The 26,952-nt window shown below is 34.7% G+C and overlaps 1 protein-coding gene across 7 annotated transcripts in view; it reads left to right on the top strand.

Moving 5' to 3' along the window:
• The window catches only part of LOC100856504 (peptidyl-prolyl cis-trans isomerase NIMA-interacting 4-like), a 138,909-nt gene that overhangs the window by 109,866 nt on the left and 2,091 nt on the right, over window positions 1-26,952 (top strand). For 6 of the 7 annotated variants that reach the window (XM_038581783.1, XM_038581784.1, XM_038581782.1 and 3 more), the window contains one exon: window positions 10,480-10,541. In XM_038581783.1, coding sequence (XP_038437711.1) covers window positions 10,494-10,541 — 48 coding nt within the window. In that variant the 5' untranslated portion in view covers window positions 10,480-10,493. Of the gene's footprint in view, window positions 1-10,479; window positions 10,542-23,577; window positions 23,647-26,952 lie in introns of all 7 variants that reach the window. The other variant, XM_038581787.1, reaches the window with a different exon arrangement.

Here is a 26,952-nt window from a genome sequence, read left to right as displayed (position 1 = left end):
CCCCTTCCCACATGTTCATGTTTTTTCCCCCTAAATTCCACATATGAGTGAAATAATATGGTATTTGTCTTTCTCTGACTGCTTAGTTCACTTAGCATAAAACAATCTAGTTCTATTCGTGTCACTGCAAATGGCAAGGTTTCTTTCTTTTTGATGGCTAAGTAATATTCCAACTTATATATACACCACCTCCTCTTTATCTATTCATCAGTCAATGGATACTTGGGATCTTTCTATAGTTGGCTATTGTTGATAATGCTACTATAGACATCAGGGTGCATGTACCCCTTTGAATCTGTAGTTTTATATCCTTTGGGTAAATACCTAGTTGTGCAATTACTAAATTGTAGGGTACTTCTATTTTTAACTTTTGAGGAGCCTCCATACCATTTCCAGGATGGCCACACCAGTTTACATTCTCACCAACAGTGTAAGAGGGCTCCTCTTTCTCTGCATCCTCCACATCTCTTGTTTCCTGTGTTGCTGACTTTAGCCATTCTGACAGGTGTGAGGTGGTATATCATTGTGGTTTTGAGTTATATTTCCTTGATGATGGGTGATATAAAAGAATGATTTTGGGAATGCCTGAGTGGCTCAGCGGTTGAGCGCCTGCCTTTTGGCTAAGGGCATGATCCTGGATTCCCAGGTTTAGGTCCTGTGTCAGGCTCCTTGCATGGCGCCTGCTTCTCCCTCTGCCTGTGTCTCTCATGAATAAATAAAATCTTTAAAAAATGATTTTTAATAATCAACAATAAGCAACTGAGAGCAACCATTAAAATCTAAGGCCTCAAAAATGAAGCTACCAACATCAATTAAAAGAAAATCAAGAGCAATTAAATATATGAGAAGACTCTTTAAAATAAAATTCAAACAATAAAAATTCCCAACAAAAATTTAATGTGGTTTTAAAAAACTATTCATCTTGGGCCCAGAATTCTCTCATATAAAGGGAAGGCTATTCAGCAGATGATCCATGTGATAAGGTTCAAAATTTCTGCTGAAATTTGGTTCCTAATACAATAAGGTTCTTAGAAGTTCTTATGAAAATAGAGACAAAGCCATTTTTCACACAAGCCCAAAATCACAGGGACGGCTAGCAGAGAGCAAAATACACACATCTTCTTGCTTACATTTGTCCTATGTATATTTTTAACTTACTCATGCAAAACAGCAACATAGGCTATTTTTGTTTCTATCTATTGCCTATGCTTTTCACAACAATCTGAGAGGTAAGCTCAGCTTATATATATGTACGCATTTTCTTCTTGTTATTTGAAGACAAATGCCACAACTCACACTTGAAATTTGTGAAATAATATTAACCATTTGCCTCTTAATGCAATAAAAGGCCATTTTTGGTATTCAATGGTTCCATAAAAAAAACTTACAACAACCGTTAAAAAATGAGTTTCAAACTTATCATTTTATGAAATTATGCATCCTGCGTAGCACAGGTATTTATCCATTTCCTAAAATACCCAAAGTGATATAGAAGGAAATAGGCACTTCAGGGTGAAACAAAATGTATCCAGCATAGTTCTCTACTGTGGACAATAGTAGACAATCGGCTGGGAGCCTCCAGATTTCCCTTGGGGTGGCTATTGCTCTCTCCTTAGAAGGGGGTTTTTGAAGCAGCTCAGGTATCCCACACATTTTGCCAAATAAAGGTTCTTATTCTTCATCACAAACAACATTCAGATACTTAATGTGGATTCTGAGTAACCATAAACTGAGTTTCCTTTATTATTATTTTTTTCCTGACCAGAAGACAAAATCTACAGATTCCATCTCTAGAAGGATTATGAGGTCTTTTTGGTAATTAAGCTCGGTAATTCAATTCCTAAGTATTACTTTTGTCTCTAGGATGTTAACCTTAAGTTATCTCCTTCTAAGTACCTTGGAGTATTGAAGTTCTGTCCTTAGATTCAGTATGAAAAGCAGAGTCCTTTGTGTAGTTTTCTCTAGCAAGTTACAGCACAAATAATATCAGTTTTCAATAAATTGTGTATCATATCAAGTTAGGGAAAATGGGGCCAGGCAGGGCTAGGTAAGGGGGCCACAAAAGCAGGCTCACAAAATCCAAAAAATTCTGAGGTGTAAGAAAACCAGAGATAAGGGAGCAAACCAGACTACCCTGCCCTAGGTGTGGGCGGGAAGGGTGTCTTTCTTATGACAGTCATCTGTGAGCAACAAAGAATAACCAGACCCCAAAGAAGTAAGCCATTTAAGATGTTATCAATAGTCCTTACTCAATGTTGATGTCAATAGATAATGTTAGAAGTATTTAGGATCCCTGTTTGGCTTCCAATAAAAGACCAACCCTACAAGCCCTCAGTGGCAACCCTGTCAGGACCCCTCTCATTTCTGAGAGCTTTCTCTGTATCTTTACTTAGTACACTTCTTTACTCACTCTCCTGTGTCCGCCTGAGATTCATTCTTCGACTCGACTCTGTGAGACAAGAACCAAAGTCTCCCGTACCAATGTTATATTTAACAGATTTTATAAAATTGATAGTTATTTATGAATAAGCTTTTGGTTTGATAAAAGCTAGTAATGGCATGTTAAAAGACAGTTTTCTTGTTAAGAAATATGACTTATGTACAGTATGATTAGATAACATAAAAGTACGAAGTGGGGGAAGTGTTTATAATTTGTAATGAGTGAATCAAAAATATTACATTGTAACTCTAACCCCCCCAAATGGAGCTCTTTATCAAAGGAAGTTCTGGTTTCCCTTTTGACAGGTGAACTACTTGTAAATCATCAGGATATTCCTCACAATTAAAAAAAAAAGAAAAGAAAAGCTGAACACACTATAAATTAACAACATTAGCTCTCCCAGAGAATTGAAGTCAGAGGAAAAACCACTGCCCTAAAGACATGCAAATTCAGGGAATACAGATCAGCTTATCTGAAGTAGAAGCTGCTGGAGCCAGTAATGGGTAGGAACATTAAATGATAATTCAGTGCATTGCCTAGGGCTAAGTGTGGGGTAGCTTAAGAGTTAAAAACTCCCGGGAATAGTCTCATAGTGAGTTTAAACTCTAGGACCCCCACCTGGTAGAGACCAAAAATCAAAAACAAAAACAAAAAAACCCTGTGTTTGGCCAACAAAATGGGAAAAGCAACCATTCTGAAAAAAGTGCAGAGGCTTTCCCATAACAAGAGCCTACCTAGCTTGGTAGAAGACTTCACCAGAATGTTACCGGATTTGGGAGAAGTGCTTCAACTCCCTAATCTGTTTGTCTCCCCTACGAAAAGGGGAGACCTGTGAAGGTCTGAAGACATGAAAAGGACATGTGAAGGTCACAGCCTGGGGAGATAGACTTTGAAAAGTGGATGATGAATTAAGACCTACACAGGTTGTATTTTAAGCACCCTTAAGATACCCAAGGGTAACTATGCAGTAGTGCCTCTAGATGCACAGACAGCTCAGGAGAGCAATCTGGGTGAATATATTCAGTTTGGGAATAATGAGGATAAAAGTAGTATTTGTACCCATGCAAAAAATATGGTCACACATAGCAAGCTAAGAGTGAGAAGCTAAGGCATCCAAGATTGAACCTTAGGTAACACCAGCTCTTAAAGGAATTGTAGAGGAAGAAAGCCAAATGGAGACAAATAGAACATGAAGATATGTCAGATAAGAAACTAGAGAAAATGGCCTTTTGAGAACTAAAGTAAGTATTGGAATATTCACTGCAGATGTGGTGATGGACTAGTGGCACATGAACTGAGGGCAGTGTTAAGAGATTGATATGATGGGCAAAATGTTTTAGATAATGTAGGGAAGGACCAAGACCAAAGAAATATGAAGACATCAAGTGCAAAGAAGAATTGTGGCGAGGGAATATGATATGTGAGTTTGAAGTTTCAGCTCTTATGATATAGAATGTGGTTCTGCCAATGGAGATCTCTAGTAGACCAGAGATAAAAGTGATTGGAATTGAGAGGAGTCAGGAACTATAAGCCAGTAGTGTACCAGTCCTCAGCACTGACAATGACATCATTGAGGAAAAAGGAAGAATGTGATCGTGGGACAACTGATGTAATGACAGATATTTTGATTTGGCAGTGATGAAAAATAGTGATTGCTTAAAAACAGATAATCTTTTAAAAATATATTAGATAAAACAAAAAACAGATCTAAAAATTAAATTTATATCTGATACTCTTGTTATTCTGATACTCTAAAATATTTTTCCTGTGATTCAAGTGATAAATATTTGAACTTCAGGGAAAATAACATGAACCCTGGCATGAAAGTAGAACTTGTTAATTCAAAAGTGATCTATATCTTCAAGAGGGAAACTCTGATTTAGGAAATTTGAAAATATAATTTAAAACAATTATGATTTTCATGATTCTTATTTAATTGGTAATCTACATGGTTTTCATTCAATAGTTCACTTATACTATGAAATGGAGCATATTCACAGCTCATACTCATTATTCAAAGTAGTTATGTTTTAAAATGTACAAATATTGAATTAGCAAACCATTGTTCCTATGGGAAATAAAAGGTTAGGTTCCTGCAAACTTCTGGTCACAACATTTATCAACTAATCAATACATAAACTTGTTTTATGTGTGTTTCTGTTTAAAGACATTTCCTTTAATGTATATTTTTGATTAAATGACTTTGAACTCATGCACAATAACACTTTCAACTCATATCTTTGTGAAACTTATCTAAAACATATATTTTGTCCTAAGAACATTTTAGCCTTCTTATACATACAAATAAATGCTGCATAGCACTTTACCATTTTACTTAGGACACTTTCAACAGCAGAATTACCAACAAAAGGCACACAAATGTAAAAAACATGGCACAATGCAGACTGTGAGATGAACACTTATGAAATAGGAAGACCATCTTTGTTTGACTCAGCTGGGAACATGCTTTTTGGGCATCCCAAATTTTTTTGCTGCTCTGTGCATCTCCCTGAATATGTGAGAAACTGCCATGAGTATTAAATTTAGTATTAGAAACAAATTTTAGTGAGCAAGCTAAACTACAAATATGAAATCCATGAATAATGAAAAATGACTTTGTGTGGGTGTGTATATGTACATATACATATGTATAATGTTCCATAGGAGTTGTTTACAGCATTCTATTGTTTAGCAAGTCCTTTATTTTTTCTCACCAAAAATATAAACGAATGGCCTTTCAGTCTACTCAAGTCAGCACGTGGGAATAATCCTTGAGTTTATCCACAGCACTGAACATAATTTATCATCAAGTTTTTGTTAGGATACTTTTGGTTGTATGTGACAAAATCAACATGAATTGTTTTAAATATAGAGAGTAACTTTTATAAGCATCTCTAATGCAACTCAAGACAGGAATCAGTGTGGGCTTCTATGTTGAACTGTAATGAAGAACTTAAGTGTCTTCAGGTTCTTTCTCATTTTCGTGTTTCTCTTCTGTCTACACACTTGTCTCTCATTAGCTTCCTCTCCCACAGTGAATTTAACAAAATATAGCCACCCATCTTTGTTGCATGAACAAAATTTCTAGGAGAATCGATACCATTATTCCCTAGAACAATATTCACAGATCCACAGGGTATAAATTTGTTGATTATAAGAAAGGGTCAAACTTCTTTTCTTCTTTTTAAAACTATTTATTTATTTATTTATTTATTTATTTATTTATTTATTTATTTGAGACAGAGAGAGAGAGAGAGAGAACATGAGCAAGAGGGGCAGAGGGAGTGAGAATCTCAAGCAGACTCCTCACTGAACATGGAGCCAGACTTGGGGCTTGATCTCATGACCATGACATTGTGCCTGAGCAGAAACCAAGAGTCTGATGCTTAACCATCTGTGCCACCCAGGCACCCTGGAAAAAAATCAAACTTATAAGTAAACTTTCTGGAACTAAGTGTTTATAATCAAACAGGATAAATGCTTATTTTACGAATTTTGCAAAAATGGTTTTTCTTTGCTTACTACAGCATTGGTCATTTGTACCCAACTATTGTCCCGAAAGAATACTTTATGGGGCAGTCATAGTAGGCAGTATTTAAAATGCTTTAACATATTGAGATACTTCTGCTATATATACCTACCAATCACACTATTACATATCTAGCCATCACATCTTAATTTTTCAAATTGCAAGATAAGTTACTGAAAAATCTGAAATTAAAACAAAAACAACCACAAAATCTTATTGGTTCATGTGATTTTTAAGATTTTACTGATTTAGAATATATATTTTTTCTTTAACATTAGCTGGATAGTAAAAAGTATAATTTTCCAAGGTTTTTACTTCAAGAAAGATCATCATTTTAAAATCACCTTAGACTACAATGTACTTCCATTTGGGGCCAAAAGCCTAAAATAGTATACTTTAGGTAAAATCCTAGTAGCATTATTTATTAATATTGTATAAAAATTAGAAAAAAATAGAATTCTTTATTATAGAGCACTTTGCATATGAATACATGAAATTGTGTACTTCTTCTCAGATTTAGTTGTCTCTTGATAAACCATACATGTATATAACTCCGTTTATACTGAGTTATGTATATAACTCACAAATAACTGCATTATTTGTGTCTAATTTTGGTTTTAATGTATACCTATCTCAAGTTAGCTTCTATTTCTCAGGGTTTCCTCTTATAGATTATTCTCCAAACCACAGTATGTGTGCATTAAGGGGAAAAAAAACTAATAAAAGCATTAATATATGGGTATATTTTCTATAAACTTATAAACGAAAAGTGCCACTTAGAAAATTAGTTTAGGAGTAACCATATAAGTGACCACTTATTCTATCCATTAAGATTGATTAATTAGTTTTTATAAAAAGAGGTTCAAATCTAAAGTTTTCCATCTGTTAAACTTGCTGTTCCCCTTTTCCCCCATTTTGAGCTACCCACTATAATTCCTAAAATTTAGTAATTATAATTGAGGTCATAACAACTAGCCTTTCACTATCACCCATAAAAATGAACAAAACTCAGAATTTATACATTTTTTTTGTAATAATTAGAGAGGTCTGAGGTCTTCATACCAACATTTATGCTATAGGATTACTGCTTGGTTTGAAATCAATCACTGAATTCACTCCATTCAAATTTTGATAGTGCTTTAGGAAGGGATTTCTACCAAATGAGAACCTAAGCACTGTTTACAACTATCAGAGATTTTTGTGTTTTTCCAGGAATATTTCTGTAATGAGTTGAAATTCTGCAGCCAAAGACTAGAATTCAAATGCAGGGAAAACCAGATAAGAGAGAGGAAGGGCAAATAAGTCTCCCTGACAAGCACTTAATTAGCATCTTAGTGGGGTAGCTACACTCCAGAGGAGAAGTTGTGCTGATGCATGCTCTATCTTATAAAGGCAAAGAATCTAGGGTTTCTTTCTTCTTTTTTTTTTCTTTTGTAAGAAGCTCTAGGTTCTTTTTCTGCACTAATAGCTGAATGTACAAATCGTATTTAGATAACATCCTGACAAATGAATCCCCTTTGCTGCTCAAAACCCACTGGAATCATTAGAAATAACTGTCAGGGTAGATACAGAATTAAGTGAAGTGAACCCATTAGGAAGGGTTTTATTGTTACTGAGTGTTAGATCTATATTTTACTTGCCCTTTTACTTGTGCATTATCCTAGATGAATAACAACTTCAGTGAGGAAAACTGAAGCAATCGAAAAGAGATTGACAGTCTCCCCCATAATATCTACCTACATACCTGTATCAGTGTTCCTAAACTTGAACTTCTTTCTTGTTTTTAAGAAAGAATTCGTCCTGCATTTTTTTACTGATGCATTATACCATCAGCATGCAAACATATTGTATCTCTCCCATCCTAAAACAAAAACAAGAAGATTCCCCAAAACTATCTTTTGTCTTCCTCTATCTCCCAGCTCCTGTACCACCTCTCTCCTAATAACTAGAGTAAAGCTCCTTGGAAAGATTTTTCTTCTTACTGCATCTCCTATTCTCTCTTGAATGCGCTCTATTGATTTTTATTTTTATTTATTTATTTTTTACCCACTGACCCATCAGGACTATTCTTAGTGAGGTAATGATAACCTTTTGTATACCCATCATAGTTCTCAGGTGAGGTTCTGTAAAAAAAGACAGATTAACAACAGAAATATTTCCCAACATATGTATCATGCATGAAACACATAGGAGTACACAGATATGAGTAACTCAAAGAGGTGGTTTAGAATTCAGGCTTACATAGCAGCTTCAACAAAGATAGTAAATTTCTGGAGGAATTACAGGACGAAATAGTTTTAGGCTTCCAAGAGCCCCAAAGTATGGTGAGGTAAATATATGGGAAACTAGTAGATAATGGCTGGTTAGTAAAGTTTGTTATGTAGATTTCTTTTGGTGCAGACTCAAGGCCAATAGGGGTCTAAGGTGGTCTAGAGTAACTGGCTTTTCTTCTTCCTGGTAGAGAAGGAAGGAGGAACATCTCTGAAAATGTATGTTCTGTTTTTAGGCAAACAAGGGGAGGACAGGGAGCTTTTCTTCTGTCTACTTTTCCATTACCTTCAGCTCAAAATAATCCTTATGCCAAATTGGCACATTGTAGGGTGATATATTCTGGTTTCCTTTAACTTCCACATTTCTAAATCCTATAGCATTCTCAATGCTCAACTTTCTTGACCTGTCAGTAGGAACTGACATAATTAGACCTCTGCTTCCATTAACACTTGCTTCACTTGGCTGCCAGTAACCATGTTCACTTGCTTTTGCCTTCTTAGTCCTTTTGCTGTTTTCTCCTTTTCTGTCAAACATCTTAATGTTGGAGCCTCTTTACCCTGTTGTCCTTCATCCTCTTTGTGATTTCATCCAGTTTCATGGCTTAAAATACTATCTATATTCTGATGACTCCAGATTAATATCTCCACCTTCAACCTCTTCCCCTGAATTTCAGGTCATCTGCTTATTTGACATCTCATTTGACTGTTCAATAAGCACCTCAAACTTGCCACATTTCACACTTAGTTCCTAATATTTCCCCTAAAACCTGTTCTTCCTATATTTTACCCCATCACAATATATGGTAACTCCATACTCGTAGCTGTAAACGCCAACAAGCTTGGTACTCACTTTGAGTCCTCTCTATCCCTTTCACCCCAAATCTGAGGCAAATTCTGTTGACTATACCATCAAATATATCCATAAGTCACCTACTTCTCTCTACTGTTCTTCTCTCTACCACTATCAAAAAAAGGAGAATTCATCTGCCCAGTGAACAGCAAACCAATAAAAGACTGATGCTGAATTTTGATAGCAAAGAAAGAAAGATAGGCTATTTATTAGTGTGGTACCACCCAGGAGAAAGGGGAGTTAATGTTCAAAGTCCTAAACTCCCTGATGGCTTATGAGTGAGAATTTTTAAGGGTAAAAATCAAGAGTAAAGGGTTCAGTGTTGTGGGTTCTTGTGACTGATTAAGGATTGACTAAACTTCAAGATTGATTGTCTTTCTGGCACTGGTCTGTCTGGCTTCAAGATTGTGGTTGGGTAGTCATTCCCTTCTCTGGTTTGCATTTGCAAAATATCCCAGCAATGTGTGTCAGTGATGCTATCTTTGTTAGCAAAAACAGAGACCATATGCCTTGTGACTGTAACAACTGTGCAGGCTATTTGATTTCTTGTTCCCGTGCACTATATTTTCATATCTCAAGCCAAACATCTGGTATTTTTTTCCAATAACTATAGGCTACATGCATCTCTACAGACATAATTCTCTTGGCAGTTTCAATTTAACCGCACATTTCTCACCTGAATTATTCCAAAAACCTCCTAACAACTATTGTCTTTGTTTCTTCTTTTGACTCCAACACACCATAAGCTGAGCAGAGTGATATAGTAGAAGAGGTAAAATGGAAAGGAGGGGAAAGGCAAATGAGGTCTTGTAGGTTACTCTAAAGACTTTGGCATTTACCACAAGTGAAACAATAAGTCATTATTGATTTTTGGTGTTGGATGACATGACTGGACTTCTTCCTTTCCTTTTCTCTCTCTTTCTTACCCTCTCTCTCTCACATACACACACATACACACCTTCCTTCTCTCCTTCTTTCTTTCTTTCCTTCCTTCCTTCCATCTTCCTTCCTTCCTTCCTTCCTCTCTCAATATTCTTTCTGCTCACAGTGCCCTTCACTGAAATATCCACATAGTCAGCTCCCTTGTTTTATTCACATTCTACTTTTGAGTTGCCTGCTCAAGAAAACCTTGACTCATCACACCATCTAAGCTAGTAATATTCCTTAAGCCCATCTTCTATATTCTTTATTCTCCCTCACTGCTCTACTTTTCTCTGCAGCATTTGCCATTATATTTTTGTTTATCTTGTTTTTTTTTTTTTTTTTGTCTGACTTTGTCTGACTTCTCCACTAGGATGTAATTGAGGACAGAAATTTCCTATACCACATTGTATAAATAATTTTTTGAATAGTACAGTAATAACTAATTGATTATTACTGCTATTTACAGGCTTTGTGCACATAATGGAGAATGACAGTTGGGTCCATAAGCAATGCAATGTTTATAACTGGGTAAGTTTGCATGCTCACAATATCCAATTAAAACTCCTGGATTCACATAAATAAAAATATTATTATATTCTGGTAGCAATGTTAAGAAATGAAGCAAAAGGTTACAATTGATAATAGCATTGTTACATACACATAGATTAAATTGTCACCAAAATCAACCTGGCTACATTTTCAGAAAATTTTTTTTAAAGATTTTATTTTATTTATTCATAGAGACAGAGAGAGAGAGAGAGAGAGTGAGGCAGAGACACAGGCAGAGGAGAGGAAGAAGCAGGCACCACCCAGAGAGCCTGACGTGGGACTCGATCCCAGGTCTCCAGGATCATGCCCTGGGCTGCAGGAGGCACTAAACCGCTGCGCCACCGGGGCTGCCCCGTTTTCAGAAATTTTGACATGTAAATACATGAACATACTAATGATAAATGTCATGGTAATGATTCAGTTAGCCTGTGTGGGGGAGGAAAAATAAGTTTCCCCTATCCTTCTGGATTGTATGGCTGAGGTATCCCCCCTCCAGCCCATAATAAAAGACAGATTAAAAAGGGAAAAACAAACAAGATTATTAACATATATACCTCATGCACACATGGGAGAAAACCAGGAAAAATGAGTAAACTCTCTGAAGTGGTTCAAACCATCGTTTAAATACAACCTTCAGCTAAAGACAAAAGAAAAAATATTGGAGGAAGAGGCAAGGGGAAGTCAATTAAGGGAAGTTACCAGCAAAAGCAAAAGATAAAGTACAATAGAGGGTAAGGTGATTATGTAGATTTAAGTCAGATGCCTTATTCCTTGATAAAAGTTTCCTATGATTTAGTCATCTTTCTCTTTTTGGTGCAGACAGAGACATCTTACAAATGGAAATTTTTCTTAAATGTAAATTTCCCTTACAAAAGGGTAACTTCTCCCATTTTCAGAGATTTCTTCTGTATCTGCTTTTTTCAAGTAACCAGATCAAAGTAATCCCTATACCAAAGACCCATATTCTGGGGCATATTCTGCCACCCTTCACCTAACTGAGCAAAAAATGAATAAGTTGAACACAATTCAATTCAAATAACTTTATAAAGAATGGTTTAACAGAAAAAAGGAGAGAGAGAAACAAGCCATAAGAGACTCTTAATGACAGAGAACAAATTGGGATTGATGGAGGCTGGCGGGTGAGGGATGGGCTAGATGAGTGATGGGTATAAAGGAGGGCACTTGTTATGATGAGTGTTGTATGTCAGTGATGGGTGTTGTATGTAAGTGATGAATCACTGAATTCTATGCCTGAAACCAATATTGCACTGTATGTTAACTAACTAGAACTTAAATTAAAAAAAAAAAAAAGAAAGAAAAAAATCATGAGGACATTAAAAAGAAATGATTTCACTAGAAAATGGAAACCTCAATTCTCTCAAAGCACTGTAATGCAGTTATTTCATAAGATAAATCTGATGAGTACTGCTTAGATTTGCTGTGTTTAGCCCTTTGAATCTGGATCCAGTGTGGACCTCCTACCTACCTATCAACTTATTTTCAGTCTCCCCTCTTCTGCCCACGTTAAAGCCTACAAAGGTGAAATTTTCCTCTGCGTTTAACTAGCTCATCCAGGCTTCACTTTATCTGCCAAAGCAGACAGCAGACTATTTGGTTTTCACATTCTACACACTTCTTGTGCTAGTACCATATTCTCCTTATGATCCTGACATTATATGGTATGAACATTTGTGTTCAATATTTTCTTTTTTTTTTTTTGTAGGTTAAAATTAAAGTATTGTCTTATAAATAAAAAGCATTTGATAGCTTGCAGAGTGCTCGACAATGCATACCCTTGCCAAATAATAACCAAAGAGAACAATTATAGTAATTATAACCTTGATTATAATATTTTATTGTAAATCTTTCAGGCTATAAATCAGAGTAGGCTGTTAAAACTGATATTAGCTTAAACTTAACAGAACACACCCCTAGCTTCTGTCTCAGTAACTGAGTGTCCATTTTAAGTTTCACAGGCCTCATAAAGTTTAGTACAGTGACCTTTACTCCATTCTTTATATATATTAAACAAGGGGTTTATCTATTTTTCTTTTTTATCTTTATTGAGATTTAATTGACATATAATATTCTATTCATATCTGGTTTACATTTAAACCTCTATCAAGCTGCATAAGTTACAAATGTACTGCAGATAGTGCTATAATACGAGTGAATGTATAAAGTACATGAAGCAAAACTTCAAATACAGATATTTTAAACAATTTCAACAATTATTAAAATATAATTTTCTAAAATTTAATTTATAAACCCAGCCTATAAAGAAGAGCTATACAGTTCTCACCAGCAGTGCTAGCTTTCTTAGTTTTAAAACAATATAAAAATCCAGCAGTATATTCATTTCTTATCACTACTGTAATAAATTACCAAAAACACAAGGACTTGAAACAAAACAAATTTATTATCTTATGGTTCTGCAGGTCAAACATCTGACACAGATCTCACTGGGCTAAAATCAAGTTGTCAGCAGAGCTGTGTTCCCTTCTGGTTATTCTAGGGGACAATTTGTTTCCTTGCATTTTCTAGTTTGCCAGAGGTTACTAGCATTTTTTTCACTCCTGGACCCCTTCTCCTTCAAATCCAGCCATCAAGTCAAGTCTGCCTCATGTTACATCTTTCTGACCTTGCTTCCATTATCAAATTTCTTTCTTTGACTCTCTTCTTTTGCCTTCTTCCACTTTTAAGAATCCTTATGTTTACATTGGATCTACATGGGTAATCCAAAATAATCTCCTTATTTAAAGATCGTTGACTGGCAACTTTCATTCCCCTTTTCCATGTAATTTAGCATATTCACAGGTTCTAGGGATTAGGTCTGGTCATCTTTAATAGGATGTCATTTTGCCTACTATAAAAATTATCTTTACCAAATTAATTCTGAATCAATAGATACTCAAAACAAATACAGGATCTAAAAAGGAAACTTGCATAAAACTCTCTAGAACAGGTGTAACACTGTATGCAATTTCCAAGTGAGGCACTGCAGTTACCAAAAGAAAATGTTCATTTGAATTCACCTCTGTCCTAATCCATAGTATGTATTTCTTCCACTAATTATATTACATTGTATAACAGTTGTATCTATAAAGTATGTTCTGGAGATGTATTAGTTAACTTCTTGGTTACTTAAAACTGTCTTTAAGCATTCATGACTTCATGTATCAGTGGCAATGAATGCCTTCTCCATAGTTAATCTCAGTGAGGTCAGTGGATTTGTTTAAGAAGCTTTTTGTTGGAAACCAGAGATTCAAGCTCTTAGTGTTTTATCGTGGTATAGTTAAAACATTAATTCTGTCACATTTATAATGGGAACTTTGTATGAAAGAATACAAAACACTCCTTGACCCTCTCTCTTGCAGTAAGAGTTAGTGTGCTCTCTTGTTTGGCTGGGGTTAACTTTAAGCAGCAATTTAACAGAGACATTTTGGAGACCTCACTTGCTGATACATAAGAAGCAGGCACTTATTTGCATAATGCATCCTGCCAAGTTCAAGTGAATACAATAGCATAATTGAACACACTTTAGTTAAATAAGAGAACAGAGAAATCCAAAAGAACAAATTTGTCAAGAACAAACTTTGTCGGTACTCAAAAGAAATGATTTTTTTTCTTTACATATAGTTCTAAGAATTGTTTGTGGTAATTAAAAATATATATATTATTGAAGTATTCTGTATGGGCCCCTACAGTTTTATAAACAAATGGCGTGTCACATGAACATTTTATATCTGAAATCAATTTATGTCCTAGTAGAAATCTAGCACACTGCTTTGTGTATTGGAGACACTCTATAAATATTTGAAAATTAATACTTAAATTCAAAATATAAGCCTAAGGAAGAAGACATTTATATTAATAGAGCTAATATCTACAAAAGAAATTAAACTAATGGATCAAATGAGAAATCAAGAGGAAGTAAAAGATACCTTGAGATGAATGAAAATGGAAAGGTAACTTACCAAGATTTATGGAATGCAGCAAAAGCAGTTCTAAGAGAGTTCACAGTGACAAATACCTATCTCAAGAAACAAGAAATGTCTTAGCCTATTTTTATACCTTAAGGAACTAGGAAAAGAAAAACAAATGAAGCTCAAGTTAGAAGGAAGGAAACAAAGATTAGAGCAAAAATAAATGAAACCGAGACTTAAAAGACATTAGAAAAGATCAGTGAAACTAAGAGCTGGCTCTTTGAAAAGATAAGCAAAATTGGCAAACCTTTAACTAGAATTACCAAGAAAAAAAGGGAGGGCTCAAATAAAGTCAGAAATGAAAGAAATGTTACAATTGATACTACAGAAGCATGAACAACAATCATGAGACTGCTATGAACAATTATATGGTAACAAATTGGACACCTGGAAGAAATGGATACATTCCTAGAAACATACAACCTATCAAGACTGAATCAAGATGAAATAAAAAATCTGAACAGTTTGAAAACGGATTCTATTTCTTTATTAGTAATCAAAAACTTCCCAACAGAGTCCAGGACCAGAGTGCTTAACTGGTGAATTCCAAGAAACATTTGAAGAAGAATTAATGCCAAACTATGTCAAACATTTCCAAAACATGGAAGAGGAGTGAGCTTCCCCAAACTTCGTTAACAAGGCCAGCATTATCCTAATACCAAAGCAGATAAAAGAAATTTACAGGCCAATATCCCTGATAAACATTGCTACAAATATCTTCAACAAAATATTAGCAAACTGAATTTAAAAATACATTAAAAGGATTATACAATATGATTAAATGGGATTTATTCCAAAAATGCAAAAACAGCTCAATATCCACAAATCACACAATGTGAAATACCAAATTAAAATGAAGGACAGGGATCCCTGGATGGCTCAGCGGTTTAGTGCCTGCCTTCGGCCCAGAGTGTGATCCTGGAGACCTGGGATCGAGTCCCACATTGGGCTCCCTGCATGGAGCCTGCTTCTCCCTCTGCCTGTGTCTCTGCCTCTCTGTCTCTCTCTGTGTCTCTCATTAATAAATAAATAAAATCTTAAAAAATAAATAAAATGAAGGACAAAAATCGTATCACTTCAATAGATGCAGAAAAGTCATTTGACAAAATTTAACATCCATTTGTGATAAAAAAAAATCTTAACAAAACAAGTATAGAGGGAACATACAACATAATAAAGGCCATGTATGACAAGCTTACAGCTAACACCATATTCAATGGTAAAAAGCTAAAAGTTTTTCCTCCTAAGATCAGGGATATGACAAGGATGCTCACTTTTACCTCTTTCAATGAACATAGTGCTAGAAGTCCTAGCCAGAGTAATTGAGCAAGGAAAAGAAGTAAAAGATAGCCAAACTGGAAAGGAAGAAGTGAAACTGTCACTATTTGCAGATGACATATTACATATAGAAACCCTAAAGACTCCATCTATTAGAACTAATAAATGGATTCAGTAAAGTTGCGGGATACAAAATCAATACATAAAAATCAGTTGCATTCTAGGCACTAATAAGCTATCAAAGAAATTAAGAAGAAAATCCCATCTATAACTGCACCAAAAAGGGGGAAAAATACCTAGGAATAAATTTAACTGAGAAGGTAAAAGACCTGTATTTGAAAACCACAAGACATTCCTGTATTTGTGAAGACACAAATAAATGGAAAGAAATAATGTGCTTATAGATTGGAAGAATTAATATTTTTAAAATGTCCATTTTTCCCAAAGCAATATAAAGATTCAGGGCAATCCCTATCAAGGGCATTTTTCACAGAAACAGAGGAAAAATCCTAAAATTGAATGGAACCATGAAACCATGAGAGATTCCAAATAGCTGAAGCAATATTGAGAAAGAACAAAGCAGGAAGCACATACTCTTTGATTTAAAACTATATTACAAAACTGTAGTAATGAAAACAGTATAGTATTTTCATGAAAATAAACACATAAATCAATGGAACAGGATAAAGAGCCCAGAATTAAACCTAGACATGTACGATTAATTAATTTATGGGAAGGAAGTGTGAATGTGTAATGGAGGAAGACAATCTCTTCAATAAATGCTGTTGGGAAAACTGGACAACCACATGCAAAGAATGAAGCTAGAGTACTATCTTATACTATACACAAAAAATAACTTAAAATGGATTAAAGACTTGAACATAAGAAACTAAAACCATAGTTTTAAACCCTGAGGCTCTTAGAAGAAAATATAGAAAGTGTAAATATATAAATATATATATATATATATATATATATATTTACACACACACAATAGGATATTATTCAGCCATAAAAAGAATGAAACCTTGCCATTTATGACATGGATGGACCTCAAGGGCATTACACTATGTAAAATAAGTAGGATACAGACAAATACCATGTGATCTCTCTTATATGTAGAATCTTTAAAAAACAAACAAAAAAATAAATAAAACTAAACTAAGCTCATTGATACAGGTTGGTGGTTTCCAGAGGCAGGGGTTGGGGGTAGAAAAAAATAAATGAACCATTTTGTTGTTGTCATTTAAATTTAATAAACAGGGATCCCTGGGTGGCGCAGCGGTTTGGCGCCTGTCTTTGGCCCAGGGCGCGATCCTGGAGACCCAGGATCGAATCCCACGTCGGGCTCCCGGTGCATGGAGCTTGCTTCTCCCTCTGCCTGTGTCTCTGCCTCTCTCTCTCTCTCTGTATGACTATCATAAAAAAAAAATAAATAAATAAAAATTAAAAAAAAATAAATTTAATAAACAAGTTTAAATAAATTGAATAAAAAATGACATTGATACACTTTGTGAAGTTAAATATTTACATGTGTTACAGAAAATTGGAGAATACTTTTATAGCTTAGTTATGGGGAAATATGCAATAGCTTTTTTATAGCTTAGTTATGAGGAAAATATCCAATAACTAAATTTTGCTGCATTATTCTAAGCACATGAAATCATCAACTGCAAAATGCCTTACATACAACTGAGGAATCTGTTAGGACTTTCACTGATAATGACATTGACTTTTAGATTTTTTGAGGCTATTTAAGGAAGTTTTAAAAAGTTTACTGTTGAGGGACACCTGAGTGGCTCAGTGGTTGAGCATCTGCCTTTGGCTGAGGTTGTGATCCCAGGGTCCGGGGATCGAGTCCTGCATCAGGCTCCCCAGAGGGAGCCTGCTTCTCTCTCTGCCTGTATCTCTGCCTCTTGTGTCTCTCATGAATAAATAAATAAAAGTTAACTGTTCCAATAGAGTTAGACTTAACTTTGAATTATGTCAGCTGTCAGCATTAAAGTACAAAATAGCTATAAGTATAGGAGATAAATACAAGTGTCCACTGTGAGACTGATGACAGGTATCTACTTAAATAAGACTCCCACCCCTCCCCCCAAAGGACAGTTCTCTGATTGGATGTTTTTTTTTTCCACTGAAGTAAAAATCCATGAATTATCTCATAATATAAAAAGAAATGGAAATTTCTTATAAGATGGCTATCCATTTAAAATTGGAAGTGGAAGGATGGCTCAGCGGTTTAGTGCCGCCTGCATGCAGCCCAGGGCATGATCCTGGAGACCCGGGATCGAGTTCAATGTCGGGCTCCCTGCATGGAGCCTGCTTCTCCCTCTGGTTGTGTCTCTGCCTCTCTATGTCTCTCATGAATAAATAAATAAAATGTTTTTAAAAATAAAAAATAAAATAAAAAATAAAAAATAAAATTGGAGGTGGATGGGGATACCCTATTTCATAGTAATTTAATTATTTAAAGAGAAAAAAATCAAGTTTTATGGATAAGTGAGCTGGGAAACTTCACTTTGGGCTTTTTTATTTCACTCTGATATTCCTTAAAGGAAACAAGCAAACTTGACAAGGCATCATACTATGTGTTGGATATTATGGTCATCCCACAAGTATGTGCGGATCACCTACAATATGACATGCACAAGTATTTATTAAGAGCCTGCTATTTGCTAAGCTGTGCACTAGACGCTGAGAATAAAAGAACAACACCAGTCTCTTAACTGAAGGAGTTTATAGTGTACAGATGCCTACTTAGGCACAAGCTATAGAGATAAGCATGTTCACTTGTACTTCCTGTCCTTAAGAAATCACCTTGAAAGGGTACCAGAAAGCTTTTAAAATGGCTTTCTTTGGAACTTGAAGCACATATTGTAATATTCCAAATGGAAGCATATGACACGTTCTCTATACATTTCTCCTCTACCCCTCAACTGAAACCTGGCTGACCTCCAAATACTGACTTCATTGTAGTCCTTCAAAAACAAGCTTGTTTATTCACCTACATCCCAAATTCCTAAAGCAATTTCAGCATTCTTCTAGTTTCACTTCACCAGTTCTAGATCATTATTCTCCTACACTCATGCAAGAAAAACCCCTTCACCCTTTATAGTTTATGGTATCCAAATTTGCCATCCTCTAAACTGATTCCTTTCTGTTACTTTTCTGGCAAATGTGTCCTTCTCTATATTTATTGAGGGGTTTGGCCCACAGCTGACATTCTTCTTTATATCTCCTTTTTCTCCATTTCTGAAAGATTTCCATATGTAAGCAGAGTTCCTACCCCTTTAGTCACATTATTTGATCTTCAAATCCACTCACTTTCATCACCATTGTGGTTCAGTAGACACTCCCAAGGCAGCACACTGGAAGTTACCCCCTGGAAGTTTCCCAATCCAGGAATTTTAACATCCCACAGACCCTTCATTTATGGAACGCTCTTTCCTTTCTGAGTCTCCTTCTAAGTATCCTTGATCTTTGACTGAATTGATGGTTTGGTCCCCCTACCTTTCCAGTGGTCTGCTTCTTTATACTTTAGAGATTTTGTGATTCTTAACTTCCTGTACTTTCTCTGAGGTTCTTATGAATCCTTTGCCCCATGCATATCTTCTCTGTTGACTTGCTGATGTCTAAACCATCAGTCTTCGTCTCACCTCATCAGCTCTCTTCATATTGTTGCAAAGCAATGCTAGAGAAAATATCACAACTACACAATTGTTGGTCTCCAGAGTGCATGCTCTGTAATCTCAGCTGGCCTTTCAATACAAACAAAAAATAAGCATCCCTGCTCAGCTGCTTCTTCCATTTTTTACTTCCATCTTCCAGCTCTCACAGGTACCAAGCCAATCTTCCAATAACCCTCCTCTTATTCCTTCTTGATCAGGCTGTCTGTTATTTGGCAACTCTGCTTTACACTTGAGGGTCAAGTCTCTACTCTTTAATATCTTATTTTCCCTTTTAGAAAAAAAAAAAAAAAAAAGTGGCCAGTAATTTGGATCCAATGTATCTCCTCTCCAAAGTCATTTTGCTGCATTAATTATCTTTTATCTGTTAGATTCTTTCTTAGCGTGTATAATTATGCTTATCTCTTCCTTTGGCAAAGGAGAGGTGTGTCTGTCCTTAACACCCATCATTGTGGCACAAACTTTTCTGTTTTATTGGGGTTTTTTTTATATGCTTAATCAAATTTCCTGAAAACATAATTTATATGTAGTTACTGTATTCCTTCACAAATCATTCACTTTTCATTTTCTAATTACTTAGAAAATGCTAATTACTTAGTAGTAACCTTATAAAATCATTTTCTTTCATTGACTTACAGGTAAAATCAAAAGATTGAAATAGACTATAGTCCCAAACTGCTTTGAAACAGCCTTGTTTCAAGTATAATTTTCAAACACAAACTACATGCCACTTGTGTAAGCATATGTTAGTATACTTGTCTGAGGCAAGGTCGCACTGTGTTCATTTAATTAGACTCCTTGATTCCTATCTTTGGAGTTTTTCAGGACAATTACCAATGAATCAATGGTAAAAGCTAGATTTGCAGCCAATTCAGAAGAGTTCTACATTTTTCCCACCTCATTTCCTGTTGTACATTGCAAATACAGAGATAAGAGAAATTTTTAAGCCTTAAACCTTTTGTAATTTTGTGAGAGAAGAATCAGATATCATAATCAAAATATTGCCATAAAATGATTATGTTCCAAAGAAGGTTTAATTTTATACAAATACACCAGGATATAAAATAAAGAATTTTAAAAATGTGCTGCACTGTCTTAGGTTAAATCTAATTTTCTTTTTCTCTACAGATTGGACACTGTTCTATTTTTACTGCTCAGGCTATCACTTTCCTAAAGCAGTTGAATAAGCCCTAGAGGACAAAGGTGTCACTCTGAAGGGCGTGAGCTTTGCAGTAGGGAAGCTATTGGAATTCTATTCTGTTGACTCAGTGTCTCCTCAGGTCAGATGAGTGAGAGAAGTTGAGCCCATCAGCAGATTTACACCCACTGCATACACTCATCCTGAGTCAAACAGGGCAATGGTATCCCCAGAAATTCCAACTTATGGGCAGTATATCCAACTTGAATGGTAACACTGAAGACACCATTCAGTGATCTGTAGCAATTCTCACTTTAAATATGGATTTTTATAGAAGAGTATGTGTGGCCTAAAGCAAAGATGGAATAGTAATAAGATTGATGTTCCATAATATGGAACACAAAATATCTAGTCCCATTATTTAAATAGAATCAAGTACACAATATCTAAAAATACAGGCCTTTAAATTTAGAATTAAACTTGATGCACTGCAAGTTCCTGAAGCTTCAGTGAACATGAGACTATATCCAAGTGCTATATTCTGTGAAATATAAATTGCTCCAGTAAGTTTTAGAAAAAGTTTCAACAACCATAAAAGGTGACCTAACCTCTTATAATGAAGATTTTCTACTTAAACTTTAGCTAACCAAGCAACTAAATTGACACCATATTTTCCTAGCTTTCAAATTATATATGATTTTATTGTACTTTTCAGGTTCAATAATATTGGGTCTGAGACTCAGCATGGAAAGGATCAATAAAATAAAGAACAAATTTGATTGTGGCTGCAGCGACTAAGTTTGTACCTTATAGGGTAGGTAGGGTCATTCTTCTTCCTTCAGGCAGAATTCATTTAAATGTTCAGAAAAAGTACAATTCTATGCTTACTAAGTATTTCTATAGAAGAAGGAACCAAGAATTCCCACCACTGATAAATGATAACACAGTCTGAAAGCTTCAATTATCAGGAAAATTTGGCATTTTCCAGTAGAGTATAATGACCAATGCACAATACCCTTGACACCTTAAAAAAATTTCCTGTTACCTTCCTTCTTTTACCCTTCAAAGGTCTCAACTCTATAATTTTTTATTGAGATGTATTGATATATATTAGTTTCAGCAGTACATGATTCAACATTTATATATATTGTGAAATGATCACCACAATAAGTCTAGTTGATATCCATCACCACACAGTTACAAATCTTGTTTTTTTTGTGATGAGAATGTTGAAGATCTATTTTTTGACTTTCAAATATATAATACAATATTATTAATTATGGTCACTGTGCTATATATTACCAGGACTTACCTATCTCATAACTGCAACTTCATACCTTTGACCAGTTTCACAAAATGGGTGTTTCTTTGTTATCATCTTTACTTAAAAGATTAACAAGTCACAACCAGAGGTGTCATCCCAGCTATTTTCTCTTCATCTCCTCTGTCCCATAATTATTTATTATATATACTATATTTATTCTTGTGTTTTCTCCTAAGTGGAATATTTCTATTTTACAGTAGGGTTTCATTTCCAATTTGTTCTTTAGTTTATTAAGGTGATTTAGAGTTCTCAAATGCTAACCACATTATAGAACAGAATGAGACTCACATCATAAAAATAGTGCCAAAAGCATCATGAGGATTCAAAAAACTGAGATGTCATTTCTATCTATGTAGATCAGAGTAGGCTTCACAGAGTAAAATCTGAGCCAGAGGGGATAGAATTTGTCAGGCAACATAGACATAAAGAGAAAATATTGTAGCAAGAATGTAGGCAAGTATAAAAGGTATGAGGATGCTGGGTGTTTATAAGAAAAAGTTGTTCAGTTTGCCTTAAATATAAAATGAAGAGTTTAAGGAGGTTGAGGGGAGGATTATTGATTTTTTATCAAAATTATAAAAATATAATGATATAGTTCTCCCATTGCTGATCTGAAAGAAGAAAATACATAAAATACAATCTCTGGTTAAGCTTCTAAGATGAGCTCTCAAGAAAATAATATTCATTTTGAGATAATAAGTTCTGATTACTTGGAAGAAGACAAATATTTTGACACTTTCTTTTAGAGTATAAGGAAAATTATGTAGAATTCTTTAGTGACACTTAGGACAGCAATAAAATATTTAGCAATCCATTTGTGTTTGGGCACCTACAGTATTGATATAATTTGCATCCCTTGCTGATAGTGGTCTATTCAGTTTAAGTATCTAGTTTAAGGATCAGAAGACAATTAATAATTAATAACAAGCTCAAATGACTTACCTGATATCCTTCTATAGTATTAGCTGCTTGTTTCATGCACTTTACATCAATACTGCTAAATCAAAACAAAAGTTACTAAACATGTAAAGAAAAGTACAAGGATACTTTTAAAACTCTGCAATATCTGCGGTTTTTCTGTTATGTAATTCTTTTTAAGGTTATAGAGTGAATAATTTTCTAAACACTCCAGTTCCATAAATGATGTAAATATCACCTGGATTAAGTTATTTTTAATAATTGGAAAGGGAAATGTTTACTAGGACATACTGAAATTGCTGCTTCACTACCACTTTAAAATTAGTATTTTAATTTTGTCATTTTTTTGCTTTTGACATATTTAGAAATACTGTGATGAATGACAAAGAAGATATTATTATGTTTAATACATCCTAGGACTTCTTTATGTACTTCCCCAAATGATTAATACTCTGGACTTAAATATATTTTCATTAATGCTTTTTTTCCATTTTCCTGTGCAAAATTTATTGCACACCATAAGAACTTGCTTTCACTGGATTTTAGATTCCAAAGGAACCAAACCAATGCTTATACTCAAAAATATATGATGATATTAAGGTAATGTGTGGCAAACAACCAATGATACAACCTCTTAAACAAAAGATATCTTCAAATTCTGTTTCTGTCATTTTTTTTTTAGAGATGATAGAAGAGGAGTACATGCCGGCTATATTGCATATAAGAGCTTTCTTATAAAACATCATTATAGGTGGGTTGATAACATCTTGAAAACTGAAGAAGTAAAAGAAACACACACTTTACTTCAGTATCTGAGTTTTGACTAAACATGAATTAGAGATAATTTTGGCTTAAAAGAGATCTGGTAATAAGAATATTTTAGTTTGGGATATTGCTATTTTTTGCCCTTAGGTAATATTAAAAAAAATTGAGCCAACAATAATTAAGCAGCTGTCTTTCTGAATGAGTCTTAATAATAAATGTTCTACTGAAAAGTAAGTGCCCAGTTTTGGTTAACAACCCTCAGGCATTTTTATGGAAATATGAAAATAGTGAGAATCATTATAAAAAATCTGAACTATTCATGTATTTATTTACTTAAAAATATTAAGCATCTACTATATGCTTAGCGTTGTTCTAGGTGACAAGCTGTAAATTTAAGAACACGCTGACTTTGGGGGTACCTGGATGGTTCAGCTGGTTAAGCATCTGACTCTTGGTTTCAGCTCAGGTCATAGGTTGTGCGATGGAGCCCCACATCATGCTAATTGCTCAGTGGGGAATCTGCTTCAAAGATTCTCTCCCTCTGCCCCTCCTCCTGTGCGATTGCTCCCTCCCTCTCTCTCTCTCTCTAAAAATAAATCTTTGAAAAAAAAAAGAACATGCTGACTTTGTTTTACAAAAAAGGTAACTACAGTTACATTTTCACTTACAGAAGGGAATATTTAAGAAAAATAGCCTATAAATAAAAATGGTTGATCTATAATCAATTTTCTCTTGGTACTTAAATTCATTAATTTAGTTACAATCAAACCATCACTTTGGTGTACATGTTTGATAATTTCAAAGTCCAATAAATGGTTGTTTCATGTCAGACATACCCTTGTTAAAAAAGTCATCATCAGTAAAATGTGTCAATTGAATAATTCCTAAAATCTTAACATTTCAGCAAATAGATCTTAACTACTCTAAAAAAGAGTAGTTACAGATAAATAGGTCTAAAAGCAATAGTTGGTCAGGGTTCCACTTTCCTTTGCATATTCACAGTATCACTAAAAGTAAAATAGCTGTTTGTCTATACAGATGTATTTCTAATTCGTGACAAATTAGAAATTAGCCACGTTAATTTTTAAAGCCAAATTAGAACAAATAACTATTGACCAGCTAATCAAAAACAAGGACGTTTCTTTATAAAAATAATTGATTACCTTTGAAACAAGTTAAATAGGTTTTTATATAAATAAATACTAATAAATATAGATGAATAACTAAATATATTTTTACAAAATGAGTTAAGAGACTGGATTTTAGACAGTTTTGGTTCATATCCTCATGCTTCAACTTAATTCCTGCATGTCCTTGGGAAAATTATTTATCCTTTTGTGACTTATTTTTATCAATATTCCTACAGCCCAGATTCAAGCATTCTGAAGAAGGAAATGACACTTAGATACCGGTTGCTAATTTCAGCCCTATATTGCATCCTGTAGGAATGCATCCCGACTTTATAGGGAATATTCCTCCACATATGTTTAATAGAGCCCTCCTTGCTCTTTCCATTTTCCTGTCTCCCAACTGGTAAAATTACTGAACATAAGCAGGCCATTCTATCAAATCCAGTAGGTTAATACTAGGTAATAGGAAATAAAGTAAGTCTATCAAATTCCATGGATATGAGCCCATTGCTACATTTTGCTATAAAAGGTTAGCTTAGCTATTATCTGATGTTGTTGAGATACCATGGCAAATGGATGAGGCTTTCTGTAAATCCACAGATGGTGTTGCTGGCAGAAAGTCTATGGATAGAGATTGCCTATTAAAGCCAGAATCCATGCCTATATCTAAAGCCAATTTTATATCCCTTCTGTATTAGAAAAGATCCAATAACATCAATCTGCCACCAGAGGTCTAGCTGGTCCCCAATCCCCGCGGGAATGGTGATATTCAAACCTCTCAGTAGTTGGCAGGCTGAGCACTTAGCCCAGACTGTAGTCATATTAACCTTGATAAAGGGGAGTCCATGTTCTTGAGCCCATGAATAGCATCCATCTCTCTAATAGTAACACACTATTTCCCCAACATTGGAATTCATTAAGCAAGTACAGGGGTGGTTGGGGGAAAGAGATTGACTAGTACTCACAGGATAGTTCATTTGGTTCATCTAATTTGAGATCTTTAGACCCAGGCATTTATCAGAACTGACCTGAAGACTTACAGCATTCCTCAGCAGGTATCTGTAGCGCTCTCTCTGCCACTATTCTCCTGTCTCCTGGGTGAATTCTAGACTTCTTGCCTCCACTCCTCCTAGACTCTCGGCTTCCTCTCCAACTTAGAGATATTGCTAGAAGTCTCCCTCAGCTTTTAAATTGTCTCTTCTATGGTGTGGAAATTCTCTCTAGGCAGTAATCTAGAGTGATCAACTACTTGCCACCTCAAAAAAAAAAAAAAAAAGGGAAGGAAGAAAGAAAGAAAAACTTATTTAGCTATTTGATCAAAGAGAAAGTTACAAAAATTACAAACTATGAAAAACACAATTAAAATGTTGTATATCCAAATAATAATCTGATCAAAGCTCTAGTTAGAGGTAAATTAATGGCCCTAAACTGCTTTTTTATCAATGAGGAAAAAGAAAAAGAATAAATCTTATGTTTAGTACAAGAAATCAGAAGGGAAATAATAACAAAACCTAACAGACAAAAAATATAAATAATGATTAAAATAAAAATGAAATAAAAAATACAATTCTTAAAAAAAAGAAAAAATACAATTCTAAGGACTTAAAAATCATTACACATTAGCAAAATGAGGAAAAAATATTTTAAAATATTTATTGAATATTGAATATTTATTATAGCCCATTTCTATAACAGCTGCATGCTGCTCTTTACTCTCATCCGTCAGAACCATTTCTTGTATATGTTATCATTTGTTACTCCATTTGATTTTCTGCTTTACAAATCAAGTCTCCATCTTTGAAGTCAGACTTTGAAGTAGACAGGTTAAAGCCTGTACTGTACGGTGACTGATCTTAGCTCTGACTTTGGTTCTGCCAATCATTGCCACCTTGAGCAAGTCACCTCATATCTTTGAGACTTAGTTTTCTAACAGTTTAAGTGGAAGTGCTAATACTTATCAACCAAAAACTTGTAATTAGGTCTAAATAAAACACATAAAAGAACCTACCAAAGAGCCTGACTCACAGTAGGTTGTGATTAAGTAGTTTCTCTTTTCTTTACCTTTATCTGTCTTGGTGATCTTTTTTTGATGCTACTACTTGGAGTCCTTATTTATATTTTTTCTCCGTATGAAATAGGTACTTGTAATATTAGTCCCTCTC

The sequence above is a fragment of the Canis lupus genome, chromosome 32 (assembly GCF_011100685.1).
Source record: "Canis lupus familiaris isolate Mischka breed German Shepherd chromosome 32, alternate assembly UU_Cfam_GSD_1.0, whole genome shotgun sequence".
NCBI lineage: Eukaryota > Metazoa > Chordata > Mammalia > Carnivora > Canidae > Canis > Canis lupus.
The sequence above is the reverse complement of the archived record's forward strand: the minus strand, read 5'-3'. Positions and strand labels throughout refer to the sequence as shown.